This window comes from Cyprinodon tularosa, unplaced genomic scaffold (assembly GCF_016077235.1).
Source record: "Cyprinodon tularosa strain WSP-4 unplaced genomic scaffold, ASM1607723v1 ctg88, whole genome shotgun sequence".
In the NCBI taxonomy this organism is placed as follows: Eukaryota; Metazoa; Chordata; class Actinopteri; order Cyprinodontiformes; family Cyprinodontidae; genus Cyprinodon; species Cyprinodon tularosa.
Window position 1 is genome coordinate 1,034,184 of NW_024039651.1, and position 24,248 is coordinate 1,058,431.

General features: G+C 41.0%; 1 protein-coding gene across 3 annotated transcripts; it reads right to left on the reverse strand.

The window, feature by feature from the left end:
• Positions 1 to 1,047: 1,047 nt before the first annotated feature.
• On the reverse strand, positions 1,048 to 24,203 carry ankle2 (ankyrin repeat and LEM domain containing 2). Of its 3 annotated transcripts, none has more exons than XM_038273597.1 (13): positions 24,111 to 24,203; positions 15,173 to 15,643; positions 13,223 to 13,417; positions 12,866 to 13,053; positions 9,367 to 9,555; positions 9,159 to 9,281; positions 8,824 to 8,887; positions 6,985 to 7,160; positions 6,795 to 6,901; positions 4,812 to 5,002; positions 3,477 to 4,287; positions 3,122 to 3,253; positions 1,048 to 1,300 (listed from the first exon to the last, which is right to left on the reverse strand). In XM_038273597.1, the coding sequence occupies exons 2-13, from the start codon at positions 15,630 to 15,632 to the stop codon at positions 1,093 to 1,095; spliced, it is 2,844 nt and encodes a 947-aa protein (XP_038129525.1). In that variant the 5' UTR covers positions 15,633 to 15,643; positions 24,111 to 24,203; the 3' UTR covers positions 1,048 to 1,092. The 3 variants fall into 3 exon arrangements, with proteins under 3 accessions (XP_038129525.1, XP_038129526.1, XP_038129524.1); XM_038273598.1 differs by lacking the exon at positions 24,111 to 24,203 and adding an exon at positions 17,606 to 17,757 and having other exon boundaries at positions 12,866 to 13,050; XM_038273596.1 differs by lacking the exon at positions 24,111 to 24,203 and adding an exon at positions 17,606 to 17,757.
• Positions 24,204 to 24,248: the final 45 nt, after the last annotated feature.

Consider the following 24,248-nt stretch of genomic DNA (forward strand, 5'->3'; position numbering starts at 1 on the left):
ATTCCAAGGAGTCGTGGAGGTGACGTGTTGTGAATTTTGCTATATAAATTGACTGAATTGAAGGAGTCCAAACTGTTTCTGCATCGTTAGAGATAGAAATACTAGGAATCAGCTAATATGTTGCACCTCTCATGTAATAAGGCAGATTCTGCTTATTTGACATGTTGGGGTTACTTCTGGAGTCATGCTGCCTTCTAGTGATTACAAAAAGAACATCATTCTGGTTTAATATGATTTCAGGTTTAAGAACAAGGCAATTCTAATTAAACTTGACTAATGGAGGTTTCTTTACACATGGAAGGAGATGCTTGTGACTTGCAAACAGAATCAGAAAAGAGGCAAAGGAAATGGCACTGTTTAAGGCGGCCCTTAATGGGACAAAGAAGACATCCAGGAACTACGGGAAAAGATGACAAATAAAAGCCGTCATCTGAGTACAGATGGTCATTAGAAATATGGAAGATCTCAGTTTATTTTCCTTTTATCCCAACATACATTTGATGTATGAGCTAAAGTTTGTCTAAACCAACAGAAGGGGGGGGGGGGTCCATCACTTCAGAAAATTAAGGCGATTCCTGAACTGAGGAACAAAACAGGAAATGGCAGTTTTTAAACACCATTAATAAAAACTTTTATTTTTGTGCTACTGACCAACATACAAAAAAATATTTAAAATATTAACAATTTACTTGTTTTAGTATATCCCACATCTTTTCAGTGAGAGAATCCTGCAGAGGATTCAGCTTTATGGTTTTAGTGACCGGCTAAACTTTGGGATGTGTGGCTTGGGTTTGCGAGAATTTCAAATAAAAAAAGTTGACTCCAGGGATGGTCAAGGTGTTTCACAGTCGTCACAAACACTTTTCCATGAATTCAACATAACCCACACCCATACAGTACAATAACAAATGTTTTTTGTGTGTTTTTTTTACAGTCCTATGTGGAGAGATCTGCCGTTTTACACAGAATCAAACAGGAGTAGAAATCTTCCAGACATTTGTGCATATTTCTGTCAGGTTTGGGGTTTTTGAGCTCTGCTTTTGGGGAACTGTGTTTGTGGAGGAGAGGAAGCGATTCACATGAGAGGTCAGTTTAGAATAACGGCTCGCTCAGGTGCTTGAAGCGGAGGCGCTGAATGTAGCTAATGTTGGCGGGGCTGTACCGGCTAGGGCTATAGTCTGGTGAGGCAGCAGGGCGGACAGGACTGAAGCGACCAGTGGGAGACATCAAGCCGCTGTTGGGGGACATGGAGGTCTGAGGCTGCATCCTGAGGCAGGGTTTCACTGCAGGGCTTGGCCAGCTAAAAAAAAAAAAAAAAAAAAACACAACATAGGTTACATGTTTCTGCATTAATCAGCCATTAAAGCTACAGTGTGTAATTTTCAGCGACATCTAACGTTCAGACTGCAGACCGCAGCAACATGAACATCTCCCCCCCACCGCTTCTCCCCCCCCCCAAAAGTACCGCGAGCGTTACGGGACAAAATGTCTTCCACGACATCCGCATCACCTACCTTCTCAAGTGATGAGGTTTGTTTACATAGATAATTTTAATACTGCCATCTATTGTTCAGTACCGTCTCAGTTCATCTCTCTCAACTTGCCGTAGTTACTTTCGAGCGTAATGGGAGATCTCACAATGGCTAGTTTGTTGGCTCTGCGCTGCCGTAGCGCAAAGATGTCTGCCTCCATGGCTGCGAGACCCGCTCCTACGTAATTATAAATAACGAATTCTAAGGCAACGCAAATATTAAGGTGAAGAGGCTGAGCTCGTAGATGATGATAAATAACATAGTTATGTATAATATATTACATTTCTGACTGTATATCCCTGTAAATATTACACACTGTAGCTTTAAAAAGGCAACAATAACCAGACCTTTATTAGACAAATACAGAGCTTGGCAAAGGTATGTTGCAAACACAAAAATCAGCATTTTTGGGAGATTGATGTGACAAACCGAAACCAAAAGTTGTAAAGAGGTGGAAAGAACACTTAACCAAAATGTACTGCATTTTATTATTGTTATAAATCTAAATCTATCAAAATAAGAGAGCTAAATAAAATACAATGCTAAACAAATGCCTTCAATGGAATTAGCAAGCAGAGTCCATAATCCTATAAATGAACGTAAACCGAGCTGAACAGTGGAGGCCTCAGAGCAGGAGTCTGCATCCTGTGGCTCTTTGGCCCCTTTAGTGTGGCCCCAACAAAACTGGGAAAGAAACTATTTCATTTATCAAGACAATAAGAAAGATTCTCTTATAGATTTTCTGTACCGATATGGCATGAAAACAGAACAGCAGCAGGCCTTTAAAAGTAATGTAATGTTTTTTATACATTAAGATGGGGCTAAATATTATAATTTACTCATATTTAAGGTGGCTCACTCTGCCTTCCTCATCCTACAACACAAAAGTTTGTGTTTTTGTAAATGTTAAATTTTCTCTTAAATATTGACATTTTCAAAGGCTTTCAAATATCAAGAAATCTTTATTGTGGCTTTTGAAAAATCGTATTTTGTAGCCATGATGGCAAAGTGTCTGAATTGAAAAGGTTGCAGAACCCTGCCTTAGAGGATCGTCACACAATTTTAGTGAACAAACAGCAGAACACGTTCGTCAAAAGCATCCAAACTTAAACGCTGTATTTGGATACAAAACTAATTTAGCACAATATTCATACTAAATACAAGTGTTTGTATATTTTTGCTTTTGTTCATTTTAGATTTCTAGATTATTTGCAAATTAGAAGACTAATATCACAAACTAAAACATATTGTGTTATACTTGGAGTATTTGTATACTTATTTAACTAAAAAACCTCTCATTCTGAAAAAGGTGAGTTTTCATGCCTTTAATTTTTTGCCGTTTTTATTCCCATGGTAACAAGTATTGAATATCTTCCAGAGTAAAGTTTTAGGATCGTGAGAACTGGTTTAAAGCAGTTTGATATAAACCATCCCCAAAGAGACGTTCAACCCAGAAATGGAGACGAAGGGAACAAATGAAAGGATTATAATCTGGTCTGTAGCCTAACATAATGATCGGAAATCATCAGCGACTAAAAGTTCAAAACGATTCCTCGTGTTAAAACATAAATGCCAGCTGACCCACTGACCTCTGCATGTCCGAAGGAGAGTACGACTTCATTGTGCACTTCCACTTGTGTACACTGGGATACTTCTGTGGATCGATATCGGCGTCCTGCAGCGCAGACAGGACCTCGCTGTCCAGTTTAGTGGGGGAATCCCTGTTGAAACACGCTACCTTAGTATCAAAAACCTCATTCACCGTCGTTTACTATCCGGCCTGGAAGGAAAACTGGATCAGCAACCTTTGGATCACGCTCGACTTAAGACTCAGAAAAAAATATTCTCATCCTTAAAGTATTAATATGGGTTATATAATTTGGACTTTGACCTGTTTCTTTTGATGTCAATGTTTCAAACTGTACAGAAACCAGTGTGACTCACCCCTCTATGAAAAGTCCTCTTCTATAGTGCGGAGGCGTCCTGGGTAAGAACTCTTGGGAGTTATCCAGAGACTTATAAGAGGAGCCAGAGGAGCCAGAGCTGCTCAGGTCCCTGCCTCCATGGTCCCATGACTTGGATCTTGCACAGAAGTTGCGCACCCCTGGCAGTGACCCTCTAGTCCTCCCCATCGAATCCGGACTCTCCTCTGCCGTAACGTATTCGTCTGAGCTGCTGCTCCTCTCCTCTGGATCTCGGCCATCCTGGCGCAGCGACAGGCGGTTCAGCCCTGAGCTGAGGTCTGAGGCCGAGACGGAGCTGCACGATTTCCGGACGTCCTGTCGATTCTTCCCGCTGCTCCTCCTCTCCCGGGAGCCCGTCAGACCGTCTGTGGGCTCGTGGAGCGACATGCGCTCAAACTCCACCATCAGGTTGGAGATGGGCGACAGCGCGCTGCAGGAGGAGGACGGCGAGCTGCGCGGGGAAACCCTGTCTCCGTTGTGAGTCCTTTCCCTCAAGGAGGAGCACACTTTGTTTTTGCAGACGACTCCAGGTGACAGGAGGCCATCGCTGCAGCAGCACAGAAGGTCCTGCTCCGCGGCGTTCTCGATCAGGTCCGCCCCGCGGTGGTGCAGAGCGATGTGCAACTCTCGTCCGCCTACAGCTCCCTTGAGGGCGTCTTTGGATGCGGCAGAGGAGGCGATACTGGACAGTGCTGCGTTCTGACGGTTCTTCATCTCCTCCAGGCTGATGTCGTCTCCTTCATCTAGGAAGGCGCCGACTGAAACTGAGTTGCAGAATTTTTTGGGCTTACCTGGGACCACAAAAAACCAAAAACAGAATAATCAAAGGAGTTTATCCCACATGCTGTGTTAAATACTCAGAACTAGTTACATTTACTCAATTACAGTTGCTTAAGTAGCTTTTTAAAGTACAATTTTTAGACTTCTCTAATGAAAGGATTTTTTTTTAAATGCAGCACAGATGTAAAAAAAACAGTCTTTTTTGTGCTCAAGCTTCATAGTTTTAATTCTATTTTCTTTTTGCTGGTCTTTGTCGTTTTGAACATTCCCTCTGTAAGTAATTATCCTCATTCTAACCTAAATAACACTGCAAACCTGGTTTGTATGTTTTCTAACAAATATCTATAAAATACATTTAATTTATATATAATTACTGTGTTTTATGTTTATTTCCTTTTTTATTAACATTCTCAGAAATACCAGAATTTGCATTTTAACTTTATATATTGTATGGCTTAAGTAGCCTTTTTACTAAACACTGTTTTACTCTTCAGTAATTTCTTGAGTCATCCACGCGCCTCTGTAGAGGATTTACCTGGTGACGGTGTTTTGAACCTATTGCTGGTCCCATTTGGTCCGGCCCCTTCATGAGCTCTGTGACTCAGATCCCTCTTGCTCAGGTGCTCCTCCAGCTTACGGAGCCCCTCAGGGGAGGACAGGTCCACAAAACAGTCCAGGAAGCCCCAGTACTCGGCCCAGGGATGGCCCATCTCATGAGCCAGGTCTCTGAATTAAATAATGCATCTGTTAGACTCAGCCTCCCATCCGTTCATTGCCAGGGTACATGTTGCAAAATAAGAAAATTCAGACTTTTAACAGCTCAATAAATCACCTTCAGTGGTAAATGTTTTTACTTTGGACATTTAACTCTTAAAACAAACCCCCACCACAGCCTGACTGCCAAAAATAAGAGTCCCATGATGATACTATCTGCAGATTCTTCCCTCATCAGGCAAAACCCGATGACCATTAACACACTGCTGTAAGTAGCAGATTATTTCATCAGTTACTGGGTGGGGGATAAAAGGCAGACAGTGAAACTTTTCTCCATTTCCAGTTAGAAATGAGGAAAATGGGTGAGAATGAAGGATTTAAGAGTTTGTGCTGTCTGATCCAAATGAATTAAAAGGGAAAATTCAATTCCAAGAAAAAGCAATAGTTGTTCTAGGTAGAAAAGGTGTCGGAGAAAACACTACGTCCTTGCTGGTCATAATTTTATGCCTAAACAGTGAAGCTCAGGCTTTTAGCTACTAACTTGTACGGGCGTACATTTTACGCCATTGACTGAAAAAAAGTATACACTGTTTTTGGGGGATGTACGACCTTGGTACGCCCTAATCTTCCCCTGAAAACTTTACTGAAATATTACAAATTTCACAAGCGGCAGCAGCTGGAGTTGGAAAAATTGAACTTTTGCTGCTCAACACGCCACATCAACCAATGAGAGAAGCTGATCTGGGAGCCGACAGGGAGAGAGACACTGCACTGCTGATGCAGAGCACTATGATCTCTGCTCTGAAACTAAATGAACTTAAAATGTAACAATCTGCTGGCTTAATATGTTCGTTTTTACAATTCTGCCTGCAGTTCATAACACATACCTGAAAAACGCTAACATCTAGTTTTAGTTTTTTTTTTTTTTTTTTTTTTTTACTTTTATTGTCACAAGTACAGAGCAACGAATTTCACAACAATGACACGTCTGCAAGTTATCACGGTCACGGAGATGGATCTGGAGTTGCTAAACATTGAGGAGGAACAGGTTCAGTTAATGGAGTTGGCAAAAAGACAAAGAAGGACACGTAGGTTGTCCATTGTAGTTGTTCCTCGGTTTTTAAAAATGCCGCGCCCGCCAGCATCGAATCGAGAAGGACGACCACACAGACGGCCGAAAAGGCATACCAAGGACCAATCACAGCTGCTTTTTGTCTGCGCACTTCCGCTTGAGGTCTGTGCGGCATTGCGACCATACAACGTGTAGTCATGATTTTTTTGAGGTGCGGGGCGGCTGTTGAAGAACCTCTGCGTGAGGCGCGTGGTCGCGCACAGAGACAGGCGGTTGTGGGTTGCAGAGGCTATGCGTCAGAAGCATAAATTGGCCTTGATGTGCAAATGCTTTTTAGATGGCGTTCGGTGTGAACATAGCTTTACACTTTCTGATTGTTTAAATTAACCTATGAAATAATGTGCCTAAAAATGATCTCATGTCTTCCTTATGAAATTTCTACCATTAGTTGAGCATATACACTTCCCATAATCACGACAAAAAGTTATCTTCATTCCACCTCAAAATGCAGGAAATGGCGTTTGAGTCTAAATTTCAACATTTTCCAGGGGAGGATACCCAGACCCCCCCCTACACTGCACAAAGCCTAAAGATATGATACACCAAAGTCTTCACCCTATGAAACATTCCAAGCTTAAAAGCCTGGTGAAGCTCTTTAATTAAAAAAAAACTGGTCCAATACTTTTTAGATTTGCAACATTAAAGCCCAAAACAGAAAAGTTCAAGACGTACCTGCCCACCCTCTCAGCCCCTCTATCTGGGTCGGATTTAAAAATGTGGTGAAAAAGTTCTGCTCGGTCTCTCGGTGGCGTTTTCCAGGATCGTCGAAAGTCATCCGCCTGCAGCACATAAATAATATGTTACAGTTAGCAACAGGTTTAACCCTTTATGTCAAAGAAACAAGGCCGAGGGGGATACTTGCTTTAGAAGGGCTAAGTGGGCCAGCAAAGGCCGTGACGGTCATCCACGGATCCGTGGGGCTTCTTGTGTGTCTCTCGATCATCGAAAGGCTGTGTGACGAATCTGGTGACCAGGGAGCGCCAATGATGGGCTGAGAGGTGTTGTCGGCCGCCCGCAGTAAAGGGACAAAGCAGCGGTCTGGGAAACAATACAACCAAGCTTTAGACATTTAAGAGGGAGTCACTTCATATAGGAAAAGCATTAATACAGGATTTTCTATAAGCTTCTAACCCTGTCTGGTTACTCTAACATTTTTTTTAATTCCCTCTAATATTTTTTAAAGCCCTTAGTGACTCTGAGATCAGCTGTTTTTTAGCCTGGTTCCACAGGGGAGAGTGATGCCATGTAGACCAGGGCTTCTAAAACACAGAGATGATTTTCACATTGAGCATCAAGCCTTTTGAAACCGTGCCGAGATTGGTCTGAGCTCGGTAAATGGTACAAACTTAACCAGACGGTGCCAGACAGCACCGAACCGCACTAACATGGTACTAGTTCATCAGTCGGGCTCGGCGTCGTTCAGTTCTGGTGCGAATCTCTGATAACAAAGAGCGCAAAATTCAGGCTGGTTTATACTCAGAAACCAGGTCAACTGCATGTGTGTTACAGTGAACGCAAATGTTCCATAGACACTCTGGTGCACCTCTCCAAAATTGTAGGTGACCGTAGACAGGAGGTAGCTGATTGGTCAAATCTACATCCGCTCTACACTATGCGCATTTCCTGTTTCATACCTTAACGGCTTGTTTTGTTTGTATGACCGCCATTGTGGAAAACGACTCGGGAAGATGGACCAGCTAGAGAAAGCTGGGACTGTTTTTCCACCTGGATCTCCGCTCTTGTTCGCCCTCATGTCCCTCCGTTGTCGGACAAACTTGCCCCCACTTCCTCACCGCCCCGGCCGTATCTAGACCCACAGCTGGTTCGTGATTGTCCCTCTTGCGTTGTGGCATGGAATATAACATAGCGCAGACCACATTTCAATATTGGGCATAAATCAAAAAATATATGCGACAAGCTCACTGCAACACACTGCTGCAGGAGGATAACCAGCCCTTTCCTGAGTGTTACTGGCACCGCCATGTTGGTTTGCTTGTTTACCTCTAGAGAGCAGTAGTACCGTAGATTGTCACAAGGAGGTGAGGAACCATGCTAAACGGTCGAAAGAAACCAAGCTCGGCACGGATCGCTTTTCAGAGGGTAGTGCACTGGAAAAACAATCTAGAAATAAGTAAAAAAATCTTAAATTAAGTGTATTTACCCTTAATTTGAGTAGGTAAATATAAATTTGCCAATGGAATGAGTATTTTTACTCTTAAAAATAGATAATTAGATAATATGCACTTGAAATAAGACAATTCAGTTGTGTTTTCTTATTTCAAAAGGTCTCTTTTATTTCCTCAATTCAAGAACAAATGTAATTATTTTAAGAAAAAATTACTTATTTAGATTTAGATTTTTTTTTCCAGTGTCTAAATGGGGCTTCAGTGAGAAATCATCCCTGAGGCACATTAATGGATGAAATAAAAGCATCATGAGGTACCAATATATCACAATTTAGAAACAAAATTTTATTCATGAGTCAAATATAACAGCAAATCTACAATTAAATTATTATATGTAAAATTAAGTAATAAAAAAGAAATTTTAACTGAATGATTTTAATATAAATACATCCCTATATTTTTCTGTAAATGTAATAATTATCTGTATTTTCAGGGTGTCGCCAGCCCGTGGCACTGTTTTTTTGGACTGATGTAAGTTTATTAGTTGAATATAAACAGCTGTGGATCCTCCTTACCTTCCAGGTAGTCACTTATTCTCTGTTTCACATCTGCGGTTTTATTTTTCCTGCTACAAATTAGCTGCGGAACAAAGAAGAACGACAAATGAATAAAGCCAAGTCCACACATGCCACTGTTGCTCCAAACATTTGCTCGGCTAAATTTAGCTCACATTGTTTAGTCAGTGACTGCTGCCAACAGGTTTTAAAAAAGGTCAAACCCTCTGCAGCTACTCCGAGCACATTTTTCTAGTCGGCTGACAGACGGCTCCCATATAGACGTACCATAACCTCCCAGTAAATGTGAACTGGGGTTTTTAACCAGATGGGGGGTGGGGAGTTTGGTTGCTTACGTCAGACGGCTTCAGGCCTTCCCTGTTCTTGCAGTTCTTATCGGTATCGGGGTGCGAGCACAGGACATTGACCACATCTGGACATCCGAACTTACAGGCAAAGTGGAGCGGCGTTTCGAAGCTCTGCAACCGTTAGGGAAACAGAAACACCATGAGGTCTGCATGTCTGTCTGGAAATAAAACGCTGTTAATGGGTAACAGAACTGACAGCCTTATCGGGAGTGTTGAGGTAAAGATCTACAATATAGCGGATTCGCTTCTGCAGCATGGCTTCCTGGTCATCTGGGTACATGAGGCGCATGAACTCTGGGTTTTCCAAGGTGTCCAGCAATAGCTGAGCGATCCCTGCCTGGTTCTCCTTGGCCGCCACATGCATGACGTTGTACCGGCAGCCCTCCTGAAGACACAAAGCATAAGACACAAAACGATCAATAGTCCCTTTATTTTATTATTTATTCGTATTCAAGCATCAAAAACCAACATTCCCAGATGGAGTTACAGATTACATGCCACAGACACCACCAGTCCAGCTGTTTTTAATGCTGTCCCTGCTGGAGGCTGGCATTGACAATGGAAAAGATGTTTGTGTATAAACACATGACCCGGTTCCAGCTCAGACCGGGTCGCCCTATTAATAGAAGAGACGCTCTAGAGTCGGCGGAACTGTGTCTTTTAAAGAACGATTAAGTTCAGTACCAGGAGTGTCCAAAGCGGTCCATAAGAAAAACCGGAAGCCCTTTTAAATTAATTTTCTTACAATACTGAACATTAAATGTACTCCAAAACATTTCACTGGAAAAACTATTTTGCATTTTTAAGTAAACCTCTACACATGTTCTCTGGTTGTCATGATTCCACTTGTTCACGTCTCCATCCACCAACAGACGCATTTATACAGATAATGTATTACAAATAAGCTCATTTTTTTTTACAGATTTGATGACTTGTAAAAGGTTTCATTTAGGGGTGTCACACTAGATGGCTCACATCCCTGTATGTTGGTCAAATTTAAACCCAAAGTATAGAGACTGTAAAACATGCCTTTAACCGAACAAGCAAACCTCCCAAAGGACCTATTGTACCAGAAGAAGCCACCAAAGGACAGCTCTGTCTATAGTTTGTGTAAAATCTTCTTTAAGGAACCTTTCACCATCAAATGCTTAATCAATTTATCGAAAAACAAATCAACAGATTACTCCATTAGGCAAAAACAGTCGTTAGTTGCAGGCCTAAAACTTAAAATTAAAAACAAAATGTCAGACTGACTTCTAACACTGCCAAACTAAAACTAAAGACCCATTACCAGGCTCCTCTGTGCTTCAGGTGTGTAATAAAGCACAGATTTGTCAACTCAACACACATGTAAGTAAAACAGAGTTGGATTTCCCTGCACCTCTCTGCCAACTACCTGCTTTATTTTTCACGCCTCTAAAAAAAGGCTTCATTCTAGCTTCCTAGGTTATCCCAGGACCTGGTTATCTGCATCACACATCTAGGAAACGTGTAACTATGCTGCCAGTTCTGCGAGGAAAAACATGGCGCCAGCTGCTACTGTTGAGGATTCACCAAAATAAACCTCTAGAGTGGTCGTACGATTATCACTGTAGGTACCAGATCTGCTCTGGTCCTGCGCATGCCAGTGACGATACGCTACATGGTCGGCTGAACGTTGTGGTTGCCCAGACAATTATAAGATCATGCAGTGCCAGTGTGCCGAGTCGGGATCATCTGTAACGTTAGCGCATATAATGTCTGATGAAGTTTTACCTGATCACTAACAAAGCTGAAAAAATCTGTTTATGCTGAACAAAGTAACTGTTAGACCATTGCATAGAGCTGGGTAGCGCTGTAGCTAGCTATGCTCAGTAGCTAACAGGTTCGCCTCTTTTAGCTCAGTCAGTTATCCATATTAAGCTACACTACTTTTGAATTCATATCGACAACAACCGTTAGTTTTCTAGTAGATTAACTGCTTTATTTGTCTAAAATCTCAACGAAAGTCATTTTTTAAAATGTCCCATTTTTCCTCCACTGCCATCAGATCTCAATAAAAAGAATTAAAAAAATGGGACGTTTGTGTCACCTTGGTAAATGGCAGAGCTCTGTCTGTCTTAGAACGCAGTATTTTCCTTCAAGACTGGCAATTATTGTTTTGTAGTTTCAGCTACTTTAGATCGCCAATGAAATGTAAAATAATAGCAAATATAGGTCATATTATGTTAAAACTCCAAAAGAGATTCAATCCCTACGAAACGGGTGAATACAGTATGTCAGAGTGGAGTTGCCATATGTTGACGTCATAAGAAGGGGCGGAGCCCTGAGCAGATGTGGTACTTACGCCATCAACAGAGAGAGAAAAACTCCTGGAAAATAACTACTCTCTCGCTCTTTGACAGAAGAGGTTTATAAACCTTGTGTGGTATTGTAAGCAGACGCTCTGTGCCGCACACCAACCTCCTGAAGAGGGCCAGAATATTAGGTACAGGGGAGAAACGCTGCAAATGCAGAGCACAGGTCTATCAAGCATAACCTAGCATTGTGTGCCGCTCCAAGGAGGGAGAAAGCCTGAACTCCAACTAATCCCCTTCATAAACAATAAAGGCACTTACTTGTGCATGTGCTCAAGAAAAGTATGACAACAAACCTGCAGGATAAGTATTAAAACCAAAGGTTCTGATGAAAGCAGCCTCTAGACCGAGCATTAAGTGACCTCGACCTGTCAGTACGTTACGACAAACCTGTCAGATAAAAGCTACATAAGGATAATGGGACATTTCCACAAGAAGCTCAATTCTGATCTAACTATTAACCACAGCTCTGTTACTCAGATTTAATTAAACCAATGTTGGAAACTTGCAAAAGATGTTCCAATTTCAAGTCATAGGGAAGTCGTATTTAAATGTCAAATCATTCTGGCTTAAACATGTATATAAATCTACTCTTTTTTTTTTTAATCCTGTCTTAAAATCTATGGGGGTTTTTTTCCCGTGTTTTTATGCAGGCCAGTTAATTATGCATCAGCTTGTAAACCTAAATTCGGCCAATCATATATCAACGGTCATCTGTCAATCAAATTTTTTCAGCCATAGAAACTTGATTCATATGTCGCAGCTAATATACGCCATGGTTGAAATATAAAATAAGAATAATTTTCTTTTACAACCCAGTGTTCACGGGGATGGACGTCTGTGTCTTCGGCAGGCGTAGAGCTAACAGAACTGGGAGCGTTGTGAGGCAAGGGCTCAAACATGTACGGCTGTAAGCCTTCTACACCAAACCAAGCTTCTGCCGACCTGGCGTCTTCTTCCACAACATCTTCGTCCCCGCTTTCCTCCTCTGAATAAAAAATGTGTGACGGAGGAAACTCATCAACGACCTCTGACACAAAACTCCCCTCTTCATGTTTACACTGTCCATAGCGTTCCTTGACAGTATAATTTCTAAGTCACCAATTTAGTGCTACTTAGTCCCAATGGAATTTCCATTGGGAACCTACTAGCACTAATTTGCTAACTGGTTAGCAAGATGCTTCCGAGTAACCAGCCAAAATCAAATTGCTTGCCAACCTTCTGCCACAACAACCCCACCCCCTTGATAAATGACCAATCACATTTGAAACCAATGGAACAGCTGTTTCCCTACGACTTTAACTCTGTGTTGCCCAACATGAGTAGCCCATCACCCCAGCAACACATTCATATCCATACCTGGACAACGGTGGGATTATCCCCTGAACCAATAAGGTAGCGCGGGTTGTTCCAGACGAGCTCGCTGAAGGCCTGCTCGTCCCCTTTCTCCACAGCTTTCCGTAGCTTGGCAGTCAGATCCTGACTTCTTGGGCTCTTATAATTGTTGGCCCGCTCCCTGTTAATGGTGTCCACCTCCTGGATTTCTGCTGAGACAAGAAACCAAAACCAGTGTTTGATCAAATGTTTTATTCAATAATGCCTCCATTTCATCACCACTTCACTTATTTATAAACATACAAAACAACGATGCTGTTAAGCTGAAAGACCAGGTTTTAGAGAAAACACACACACTGATCACAATGCGCTCCACCCCACCTTTCCCAGCGAGCAGTCCAGGTTTGATCGGGGAGATGCAGAGAGTGGATTTGCTTGGAGATGGACAATAGTCAAAGAGTCCCTTAGAAAACTTCTCTGCATCTTCTCGGTTGGTAAACGCTTTGAAACGCGCTCCCTTCATCGTCTTAACAGCTTGAAGTGCGTCTTTCTTATCCGTGTAAACATGTGGTCCCTCTGCAACAAACACACAGACACAAAGTTACCCAACTCTGTTCTCTGATAGCTACTTTACTTGCGGTTCAGAAGTCCGTCTGTTTCCAGGTGTTCTCCAGAATCAGTGCCTTGAAAAAGTCACCTTAAAGCCACAGATTTCAATGTGTTTTTATCAGACATCATAAGGCATACGTTTAGTAGAGGGAAATAAAAATGTTGTTTTTAAAACAAATAATCTTAAGTGTTTTAACTTTAGCTTCTGTCCAGAAGCATCAAAAACACAGCCTTTGTTAAAATGTATGCCATGTTGTATGCGCATGTGTTTCTGCATGCTGGATGTATTTCCTCCCATGGACGTAATTGCCACTTTGCAATGATTAAAAGCGCCTTGTTGCCATCTTTTTCTTCCCTAAAACGAAGCCAAACTTTCGATCGTTTTACCCAATGGGGTGCCATTTTTTTGTTTTGCTTTTCTAGACATACGCCTGGTCAAGTCGTACTTGCTTACTGAATGCCGTGTGCGTAACCTGCGTAAAAAACATGATGTAAGTCATGCTGCCCAGCGCTAGGCTCTGGTGCTGCCTGGAACCCTTAAGAGAATCATTAAGCGAGCTGCCATACGGTGCCATGGAATCGGAACACATGGAACGGGTTCTGAACAGGAACAGTTTTTTTATTTCCATCCCTATATGTGAGAACAAGAGGAAGGAGTAAAATCTCCCAAGTGGTGTTTTTAATTGAATCATTTACCAATATTCTCACCAAAGCAAGACTTTCTAATAAGGTGCAGCCATAGACACAGCAAACTGATGGAGGAATGTTTACTTTTCAAATCGGACCAGAAATTAAACCCTTTTGGCTCCATGCTGACAGTAATCTGTGCGGGGGAACTAATGTCACACATCCTGAACTAACATCACTTCACCACCAGGATGAAACAGCATCCAGCTGGGATTGTTCTTTTCACCAGAGGCGGGAAGCTGGTCAGAGTAAATATGAAGATGGATGCAGTGAAATAAAGTTCAATCAGGAGTCTGTGTATTTAACTGATGTTTAGAGATGGAGCCAATCAGTGAGATTGTGTTTCCTGATGTGTGAAACTAAAAGGGATTTTTCATTTACACAATTTCAAAACATACCTGCAGCAAAATTTATAGTAATAAGAATTTACTGAAAGGGGGGTGATTAGATTTATCTTAAATATTAATTTCATCCACTTCACAGTTATGAGCAACTTTGTGTTGGTCTAATAAATGAAATCCAAACAATAAGAGAAATAAACTTGAGATTGCAATGTGACAAAATATGGAAAATATCTGCCAATGAGAGAGTTGCTGGTGGACACAGAAGGCCACAAAGGTTAGCAGAGCCCAATGTCGTAAACAGCTTCACACTTCTGTCCTCGGAACATTTCTGAACCCATCTGTGCTGTGTGATTGGTGCTCCAGGAAGAGCAGCTTTAATAGAGGTCCATCTTGACCAAAAAATAAATAAATCAATATACTCAAAAAACAAACATTCCCTTTAGTTGGGGAAATGTTGACAGCTCAGAGTCTTTGGTAAACAACTAGAATAAACTTTAGTAGGACTTTAGACCCTGGTTAGTAAAAATGTGTTTTCTAAAAGTAGAGCAAACAGTAAAATATCTAATTTGGGATTTTTTTCTTTATATCAAGAAGATATTTTTCCCAAGCGAAAAATGCATCAATTATCGACCAAAGGATAACTATTTAGAAATTTTGAATGACCCGGTGGGATAATTTTTAACAGTCTTACCACTTCGAACCAAGACATCCTCCCACAGGGGACAGACTCCATAAAATGAAGTAGGAGAGACTTGTGCTGGCTTTGAAGGCGTTTCTGTCGTCGAGTCCCCCGAGCTTTTAAAGTTGGACTTTCCTGAGATCTCCTCTTCCTCTGGAGGGTTCAGACCCACGCCGTAGCCAAAGTCTAAATCTTCACCGTTTTTTAGCGAGGAACTGCAGCTGGCTCCAGCGGTCTCAAGCGAAGCAGCCGAGGTGCTTCCTGCCTCCGTGCCGTCTGTGACCTGCGATGAAGAGCTGCTGTCCGTTTCAGAACCAGCTCCCGCCTGTGCAGCCAGAACACGAGCTAACTTCCTTTCATAGGTAGCCCGGGTGGTAGGCGTGATGGGGCCGCACTTCAGGTCCGCTCTCCCAAACTCCTCAGACAGCTCGGCAGGACTCAGACCCCTCAGCCTACTCAGAACCGCCTCCATGCTTCAGCTCCCTGCAACACAACATACAGCTAAGCAGTTAACAGGTTTCTTTAATAAATATTGTAAAAAAAAAAAAAGGGATTTAAAAGGTTAAGAGATGTACCAGTCAGTCATGCCTTACCTGCTGATAACAACTTTAACCAGTCAAATTTGTCTAACAGGTGCAATATTATCCACATGTACAAGCCTTGTGTGATATTTAGATAACAGTTAAATAAAATTGCATTAAAGTTGGTTAATGCGATAATTAACAGAAACATTATACGGTATTGTAATACTTCTTCCTTTTAAGTAGTTTACTTGCGGACTACCAAACACATTAGCGATGCAGAATCTGCCAATTTCACATTCGGATCAAACGATTGACGAAACACCAAGATGCGAAACCATTTTAAATATTCCTTTCTGTTCTAACATATATCTCACATAACAAGCTATATCATAAATTAATTCAATTGTAAGGTCCTATTGTCATTTTGCACATCTCAGATGTTGCTGCTATTTTCAAATATCCGTTACTGTAAAAATGTCCATAGCTGTATATTGGTTATTTATTCTCCAGGTGCACAGTTTTTATTTTGTGAAAACACTTTACAGAAGAGTATTTTATTGTTTATCTCTTAACTTCACCATTATGTTATTTTTATACATTTTTCTAAAGGTCCATATTTGTATTGTTAGGATAATTATCATTGAAGATGTGTGAGTTTATTACACCTTGGCATTGGCTGCCTGTTGCGTGTCAGAACTGATGTTTTCCATAATAGTTAATCTGAATAGGACAGTTCCTCTGTCTGGATACACAGTTATAATCTTCATTCTGTGTGTGGCAAAGATTTGGAAATGAATGAGAGCAATGTCCTTCAGCTAAGAACAAAGTGTAATATTTTGATAAGGCTGGAGCCATGGATGTCTAATCATCTGCTAACGTGTATGACGTAAAATATGAAGCTATGGCAGACTGGAGATGTATAAAATACCTTTTTAACTGTTAATCGGGGCCACTTCCTGAGAGGTGAGCCCGGAGGAGAGCAGCTGCCTTCTGCAAACTCTAAACAATTTCTCTGATTTCTATCAGAATCTGTTGTCATGTCTCATGGTTATTTCATACATATAAGTTATGAAATGTTATTTAAAGAGTTTGTCCCGAGTGATCTCTTTTCTGGGAGAAGAACTGGAGAGATAGAGCTTTAAGGTGCATACACAGATCTTTAACAATGTCAACATTTCTTCTGTAATTTATTGCTGCTGTAAACACCAGAATTTCCCCATTGTGAGACAATTAGGGGGGTTTTCCATTTCTGTTTGATTATGCATAAAGACTTTTCAAATTTGTGCATCTTTAAAGGTGCATCACATTTAGGAAGAAAATGCAAACTAATATATAACAGAGGTGTCTTTATCTCTAGCTTTTATACAGTCTCTATATAGAGTAGAGAGTATATTTTAAAATTTTGTCACATTTCACCACATTGATCAAAAATAAATGCAAGATATACAATACTCAACAGAAAAAAAAAACATTTTCCAATCTTATTATGGACAAAAAAAGAAGTTTTAACAAACTGACATTAAAAATGACCAAAACACGTACAGAAATGATAAACGTTTCACTTCAAGCTTAATTTTAGGGGAAAGGCGACAGTAATGTTGGGCTAGCCTCAGCTGACTAGCCTGCTAAGCAGCAGCAGCATTGAGAAGCCGGGAAGTGAGCATTTAAAAGCTACACACGACTCCCAGCAACCCGGTCTGCGCTGATCAGCGCGACCACTGCTGAATAAAGGGACAGTTTAACCCTCAGAGCGAGCTGGACACATGCAGTCCACACCGCTCTGTTCTTCCGCACGCTGTCACGCCCAAACATGTCATCCGAGATGGGTTTCGGACCGCACCGCCAGATAGGTGGTACTGATGCTGATTAATATCAGGGTTTGAACGGTGGCATCTATCGGGGACAGCGTTGCTTTACTCACCGAGGAGCATCTCGCTCCGCAGACTCAGAGCAGAGAGGGAGCGTTTAGTTTTCCACTGATAAACTTAGACACAAAGCTCAAGACGGTCTGGAATAGTCTCATTGTTTGCAACATGTCCTGCGCATGCGCACTTTGAAAAGGGAGGGCGCGCGATGCATTTATGGCCTGTAGGAAAACTTCCAACGCAAGGCTCAAAGGAGACGTACGGAGCAGGATTAGGGCCACTGAAAAAACAAAAAAAGTTAACAGATTTTTAAAATTTGTTTCAGTAGAATATGAGAAAAAAGTCAGAATTCTAAGATTAAAGTCAGAATTCCGACTTTTTTCCCATATTAAACTGAAATAATATTAAAAAATCAGTTAATATTTTTTTCCCAGTGGCCCCAATCCTCTTCTGTAGCGACAATTAAAAAAACGATTAAAAAAGAAAATAAACACACCTCTTCTTGGACATTCTAACCAGATTAGGCCTGATAGACTGATCAATATTAATCTTTACTGTGTTTCAATTATTCCAATACTTTTGTTGTGCTCTTTTCTAAGACTAAGGGACAAGTTACCATTTTTGATCACATGCATACCCCTTACAAATGGAGTCCCCCCCCCCCCGGGCTGGATATAGATCTAGCACAAGATCTATATCCAGCCATTCATCAAAGATACTGCTACATGGCTGTACATCTTGACCAATTAGATGAGCCCTTGAATAATATATTACGTACTGTAAATTAAATTGGGGGAAAAGGTTAACAAGTCAAGAAAGAAGGTAAAAAGCTACCGTATTTTCACGACTATAAGGCGCACCGTACTAAAAGGCGCAGTCTCAGTTATGTGTGCCATTACTGTATTTAACACACACATAAGGCGCACCGGACTATAGGGCACGTTTTTTTATATACCGGTACATGTCCTCTACTACCTTTAAATACCTCTACTGTGTATTTAAAAATAGAGCGGGAGCAAAACTGTGTATGACTGTGCTTTATTCATGTATTTATTACAAAGTATTAATCAAACCTGGGAGCTGGCCGTGAGACAGACACAATCGCTGATGACAGAGCGCTGTGGTCACTCCTAAATTAACTTAAAATCCTGAAACCTGCGATGGAATATGTTCGCTTTTATTACCGGTATCCTGCTGCCTGCAGTTTAAATTATTTAGATGAAAAACACCTGCCAGCCACCGCGGTGAACCCGGAGGCGACCCAGCCCAGAGGCTGCTGTTGAAGGGATTTCTACTGTCGGTGCACCGCTGGTATGTGGGGGTCTGAGCGCCTCCGACAGAAATAGTATAGGCAGGATGATAATCTGGATGAACTGACTACAATTATGAAGTTTTCAGGTGGACTTTCTCACTTAAAAACATATTAAAACTACTTTGTTCCCACTGATCACATCAAATATAGCTGCAAGATTTAGATTATTTAGATTAAAAACACCTCCCAGCCACCGCGGTGAACCCGGAGGAGACCCGGCCCAGAGGCTGCTGTTGAATTAAGTTTTCAGGTAGAAAAATAGAGCGGGAGCAAAACTGAGTATGATTGTGCTTTATTCATGTATTTATTACAAAGTATTAATCAAACCCATCGAAGTCATCATCCTCTGTTTCTGAATTAAACAGCTGGGCTAAATCAGACATGCCAATTTCCCCTTCTTCGCTGTCAGAGTCACTTTCCGTGCAGCGCGGCTCCTCAGAAATAATGCCGGCTTTTGCGAAAGCTTGAACAACAGAGCAAGCAGACACGTTAGTCCAAGCATCTACAATCCATCCGCAAACGGTGGCGTTAACTGCCCGGCGCTGCCTTCCACTTATCCTGAAACTGTGGTCTCCATCGGTCATCCATCGCTCCCACGCCGCTCGCAGCCTTACTTTGAACGGCCGGTTCACACCGATGTCGAGCGGTTGAAGTTCCTTTGTCAGACCTCCCGGATAACAGCAAACACAGCGTTTATTTTTTTTCACCATGTTTTTCACATCGGCTGTGAGATGGGCACGCATGGAGTCACAGATTAACAGAGATGGCGATGCGTGGAAAAAAACACCTGGTCTCCTCACATACACCTGCCTCAGCCACGCTTTCATCATCTCCTCATCCATCCAGCCCTTTTTATTTGCCTTAATATCATATGTCATCAGAGCGATGTGTCTGTCTCGCTGTCAGCTCCCAGATCAGCTTCTCTGATTGGTTGATGCGGCGCTTCCAGCAGCAAAACTTCAATTTTTCCATCTCGAGCAGCAGCAGCGCGTTGGCTGTGTGTCAGATGCTTAAACGCTCCCGACGCGCTGCGCCTGCTGCTCAAAACGCGCTGCTGGACCTTTTGCTGCGCCTATACGCGCGTCAACCATTGACTTTGCATGTAAACTCGCTGCTTCTGCTGCGCCCGGTTCACACCGATGTTGAGCAGTTGAATAACAGCAAGCACAGTGTTAATTTATTTCACCATGTTTTTCTCATCAGCTGTGAGATGGGCACGCATGGAGTCACAGAATAACAGCAATAGTGATGAGTGGAAAAAACCCACCTGGTCTCATTACATTCACCTCCCTCAGCCACTCTTTCATCATCTCCTCAATGAGGTGGTCTCAAAAGTCCGCAGTTACAACACACATAGGGCGCACCGCACATTTTGAGGGGAAAAAAAGACGTTTATGTGCGCCTTATAGTCGTGAAAATACGGTAATTGAAAAGTTATAAATTTAGTAAGTAAATAATAACCTAGGTAAATGTCAGTGTCAGAATCAGCATTAAAGACTAAGGTTATGTTGTACCAAAGACATTTTTTTTCCTTTCACTGTGAGTGTTTCATAAATTTCTTATAGAAGCACTTTTGTTATTTTTCCTAATTTTAATTTTCTTGTAATTATATTGACATTAATTTTTGCCATCAAAATATTCATAATATTCTATATTTTTTAAATGTTACAAAGGCAACAAGGTATAGTCTTGGATTCCAATAACACTATTGGCTTGAAATTTAGATTTTCAAAGTATTTCACTGAGTTCCCTATAAAGGATTAAATCCTTTTTGATTGCCACTTTTACCTGTTTCTAAAACCACTTTTCCAGCATGTTTACTTCTTGTTGCCCAGTATATCTCACTCACTAGCAGGGGTAAATGTGCTCATAATGTGATGAATAAATAGAGCATGATTGTCTTCTTGGTTTACAAAATGTTACAACAGCTGGGTAATATTTCCATCTTTCTAAGTTAATCAGTAACCTGCTGAATTATAACCTGCTTCTGCCATACTTTCCATGCAGAGGTGTTTTGTGTGTGTGTATATTCAGAACATACGTCCAAATAAAATCTAGATCCAATGTACAATGGTGTTCTTTTTTCTTATTTTTGGTAAATCAAAAAAACAAAAACACTAAACCCACCCTCTCCATGTAGCAACACATGTCCACTGTAGTAGTACTATATTAAGCATTAACCATATATTTGAAAGGTCAGAATTAACCCTTTACAGGGAACGCAGTAAAAAACTTTGAATTTCAAGCCGATAGTGTTATTGGAATCCACGACTATATCTTATTAACTTTGTAACATTCAAAAGATATGGATATTTTGATGGCAAAAATTAATGTCAACGTAATAACAAGAAATGCCAACATGCTCGAATATATTAAGAATAATAAAAAAAGTGCTTCTATTAGAAATTCATGAGAAACAGTTAGAGTTAAAGAAACATTTTTTTTTTTGGGTACAACATAATCTTAAACGCTCCCGACGCACTGCTCCTGCTGCTCAAAATGTGCTGCGGGACCTTTTGCTGTGCCTTGACGAGCGTCAACCATTGATTTTGCACGTAAACTCGCTGCTTCCGCTGTGCCTGCTGCGTCCGGTGTGAATGCAGCATTAGAGGCATTAATGCTGATACTGGCACTTACATTTTTTAGTTTAGAAACCTAAATATAATTTTTAACTAGGCTTATTAACTTTTTACCTTTTTTTCTTTAATTGAACCCCCCCCACTTCATTTACAGAAGGTAATATATCATTCAAGGGCTCATCTAATTGGTCAAGATGTAAAGCCATGTAGCAGTATCTTTGCTGAATGGCTGGATATAGATCTTGTCCTTCTAGATGTCACTGAGGGATGGGAGGGGGATTCCATTTGGGTATGCAAGGGATCAAAAACAGTAACTTTCCCCATAAAAGGTTAAGAACAGTGGAAAATGTTTTTTTCAAATAACAAACTTTGATTATACGAATCAATCTCCAGAAATTAACATGGGAATTGATTTAGAGTTGCAAAAATGTATACTTTTTAACACCTATTTCAGTGCTCTGTGGACTGAAGGCTACCTGCCCATTGATGGTGGAGGGACATCCATTTAGCCTCCCTGTCTGGTCTTCATCTATGCACTTATTTAGGCTTAGATGTCTTCTCTTGTCGCTTCTCGCTGTATTTAATTGTTGTTTAATGTGAATATATCACTATAATCGATGTGCTGCATAATTACACTGTCATGTAATTAATTCTAAACACGTGAGTTAACATTAACACCAGCTATCTAATTTAGGAAAGAACCTATTCTAATTCTGGAGGATCGGAACTTTGAATTAATTAATCAATCAATACCCAGCTCCACAATGGAAGATGGTGGTGTGACCTGATGTGTGAACATTTTGTTTCCAACTTGTGGAGAAAAGTATCCACTATCCAGGGAAGACACAGTGCTCAGAGGCAGTGCAGGACTTTGATCAATCATTTGGTCGTCATTACTGGGCATATGTTGAACGGATTTCTACACACTTAAATGGAGACAGCAATACCTGCTGGATGTGGCCCCCATCAACAGGATAAAATGCCCTGCTACAAAAACTAGGACGGATGATGACTTTAGTTAATCTAGTTTGGCCTTCAAATCTTCAAGATCTCAGTCCAGCATCTGTCGAATGCACAGGAAATTATTGGTAGACACGTCTCCACCAATAATTTCCGCTTTTCCCCCCTTTCCGCTTATTTACTTTAGCCAAAGGTAACAGGTTGGGTGCAGCCATCTGTGTTCAGAGCGTTGAGTCCGTTTATTTTTTTGAGTTTTTATTTTTCCTCTCTCCTGCTGCTCCCGTGTCCCGCCTCTCGGTGTAACATCATCTGATCTGTCGCTTTAGACATCTGATCTGCGTTCGCATTTCACTGCGTACAAAGTAGCTACATAGTTGGAGGAGGAGAGACACACAGCAGCACTCAGTGAATTTAACCAGCAGCTACTTTGATGTTTAAGTAAAAGTAAGGAGACGGGTTGGTTAAAAAAATTTAGAGATCATACCACTGAAAAATCTGTTTGACATGCACAGCTTTTTCAGGTAAAAATGGCAACAGATTGTAAGTTTATACAAGTTAGTATTATAATGCAAGAAGTTTGATAAATCAAAGTTTGTTCTTCTTTACCAGTTAAAAAAAGCTTGGCTTCTCAGAGGACTACGACTCCCAGTCACAGCTTAAAAACATGTTTCCTTATTGTATAGATAAAATCAGACTTCAGAGCTTCTACAGATCTTGAAATGTTTCTGGCATCATTATATTAGTTAAGAGATTGATAAATCTTCTTAAACAGAGCACAGAGAGAAGTAGGGACAGCTGCAGATTTAAAGGGGAAACAGATTTACTGGGATATGCAACATGCAATAATATATATATATATATGTCTACCAGAAAAAAAAAAAACATACTATGCAGCATATCCATATTTTTCTGGATGGGTGGAATTGAAATTGTACTTCTAGGGATGCAAAATATATATAGATTATGGCATCGGAATAGGAATTTATGTTTTTGGGCTCTATATAAGTAATGCACAAAAAGACATGTCTCTAACTATAAATATTAGTGTTATATAGGTCTTTTGTGTCCTCAAAAATAGGAAAGCATTCAATAAACATATGTTTGAGCTCATTTTTTTAAAATACAAAAACCGAATGAAAGCGTTTGGATGGAGTATGTGTAGGTCCATCACCAATTTTCATCACAAAGTTACACCCTTGGTCGAATGGGGAAATGATCGGAACACCACACCCAAACAGATGCTGCACCAATACGTGTCAGGGCCGTTTTTAAGAACCAGTAAACCATGAGGAAGATGGAAAAGATGTCGCTGAATTTACTTAATTTCCTCGCGGCGTGAAAGCAGCACCGCCCGGTGAAAAGCAAGACCCGCTGGAGACTCATACGGGATTTATACGGGAAACAGATAAATACGACAAAATTATAAAATGACTGATATGGATTTGTGCTAACAAATACATATCAGGTATTGGAAATTACTAAATTGTTAAGGTGATTCAAATTAAAAGTGAGATTACAGTGATTTAATACAATCTACGGTTTGTCCAGCGCTATTAGCTACCTAGCATGACAAGCTAGTTGTTACACCCCACTGACGATTGAGATGCCATTTTTTCCATGACATTACACTAAACATGCTTGAAAACATCTACGCAGATAAAACCGAATACTTTGCTGCCTGAAAATATATTTTAAGTGAAGCAAACCAACCTCCAACTCCTCCTCTCTCCCCGGCTGCTAATACTAGGCGTCTTCTCACCGCGACGGTTTCAAACTGCTGAGCATCAGGACCCGCTGTCGTCCAATATACTGCCTGAACAAAATTACGGCTTTCCGTGTAAATATAAA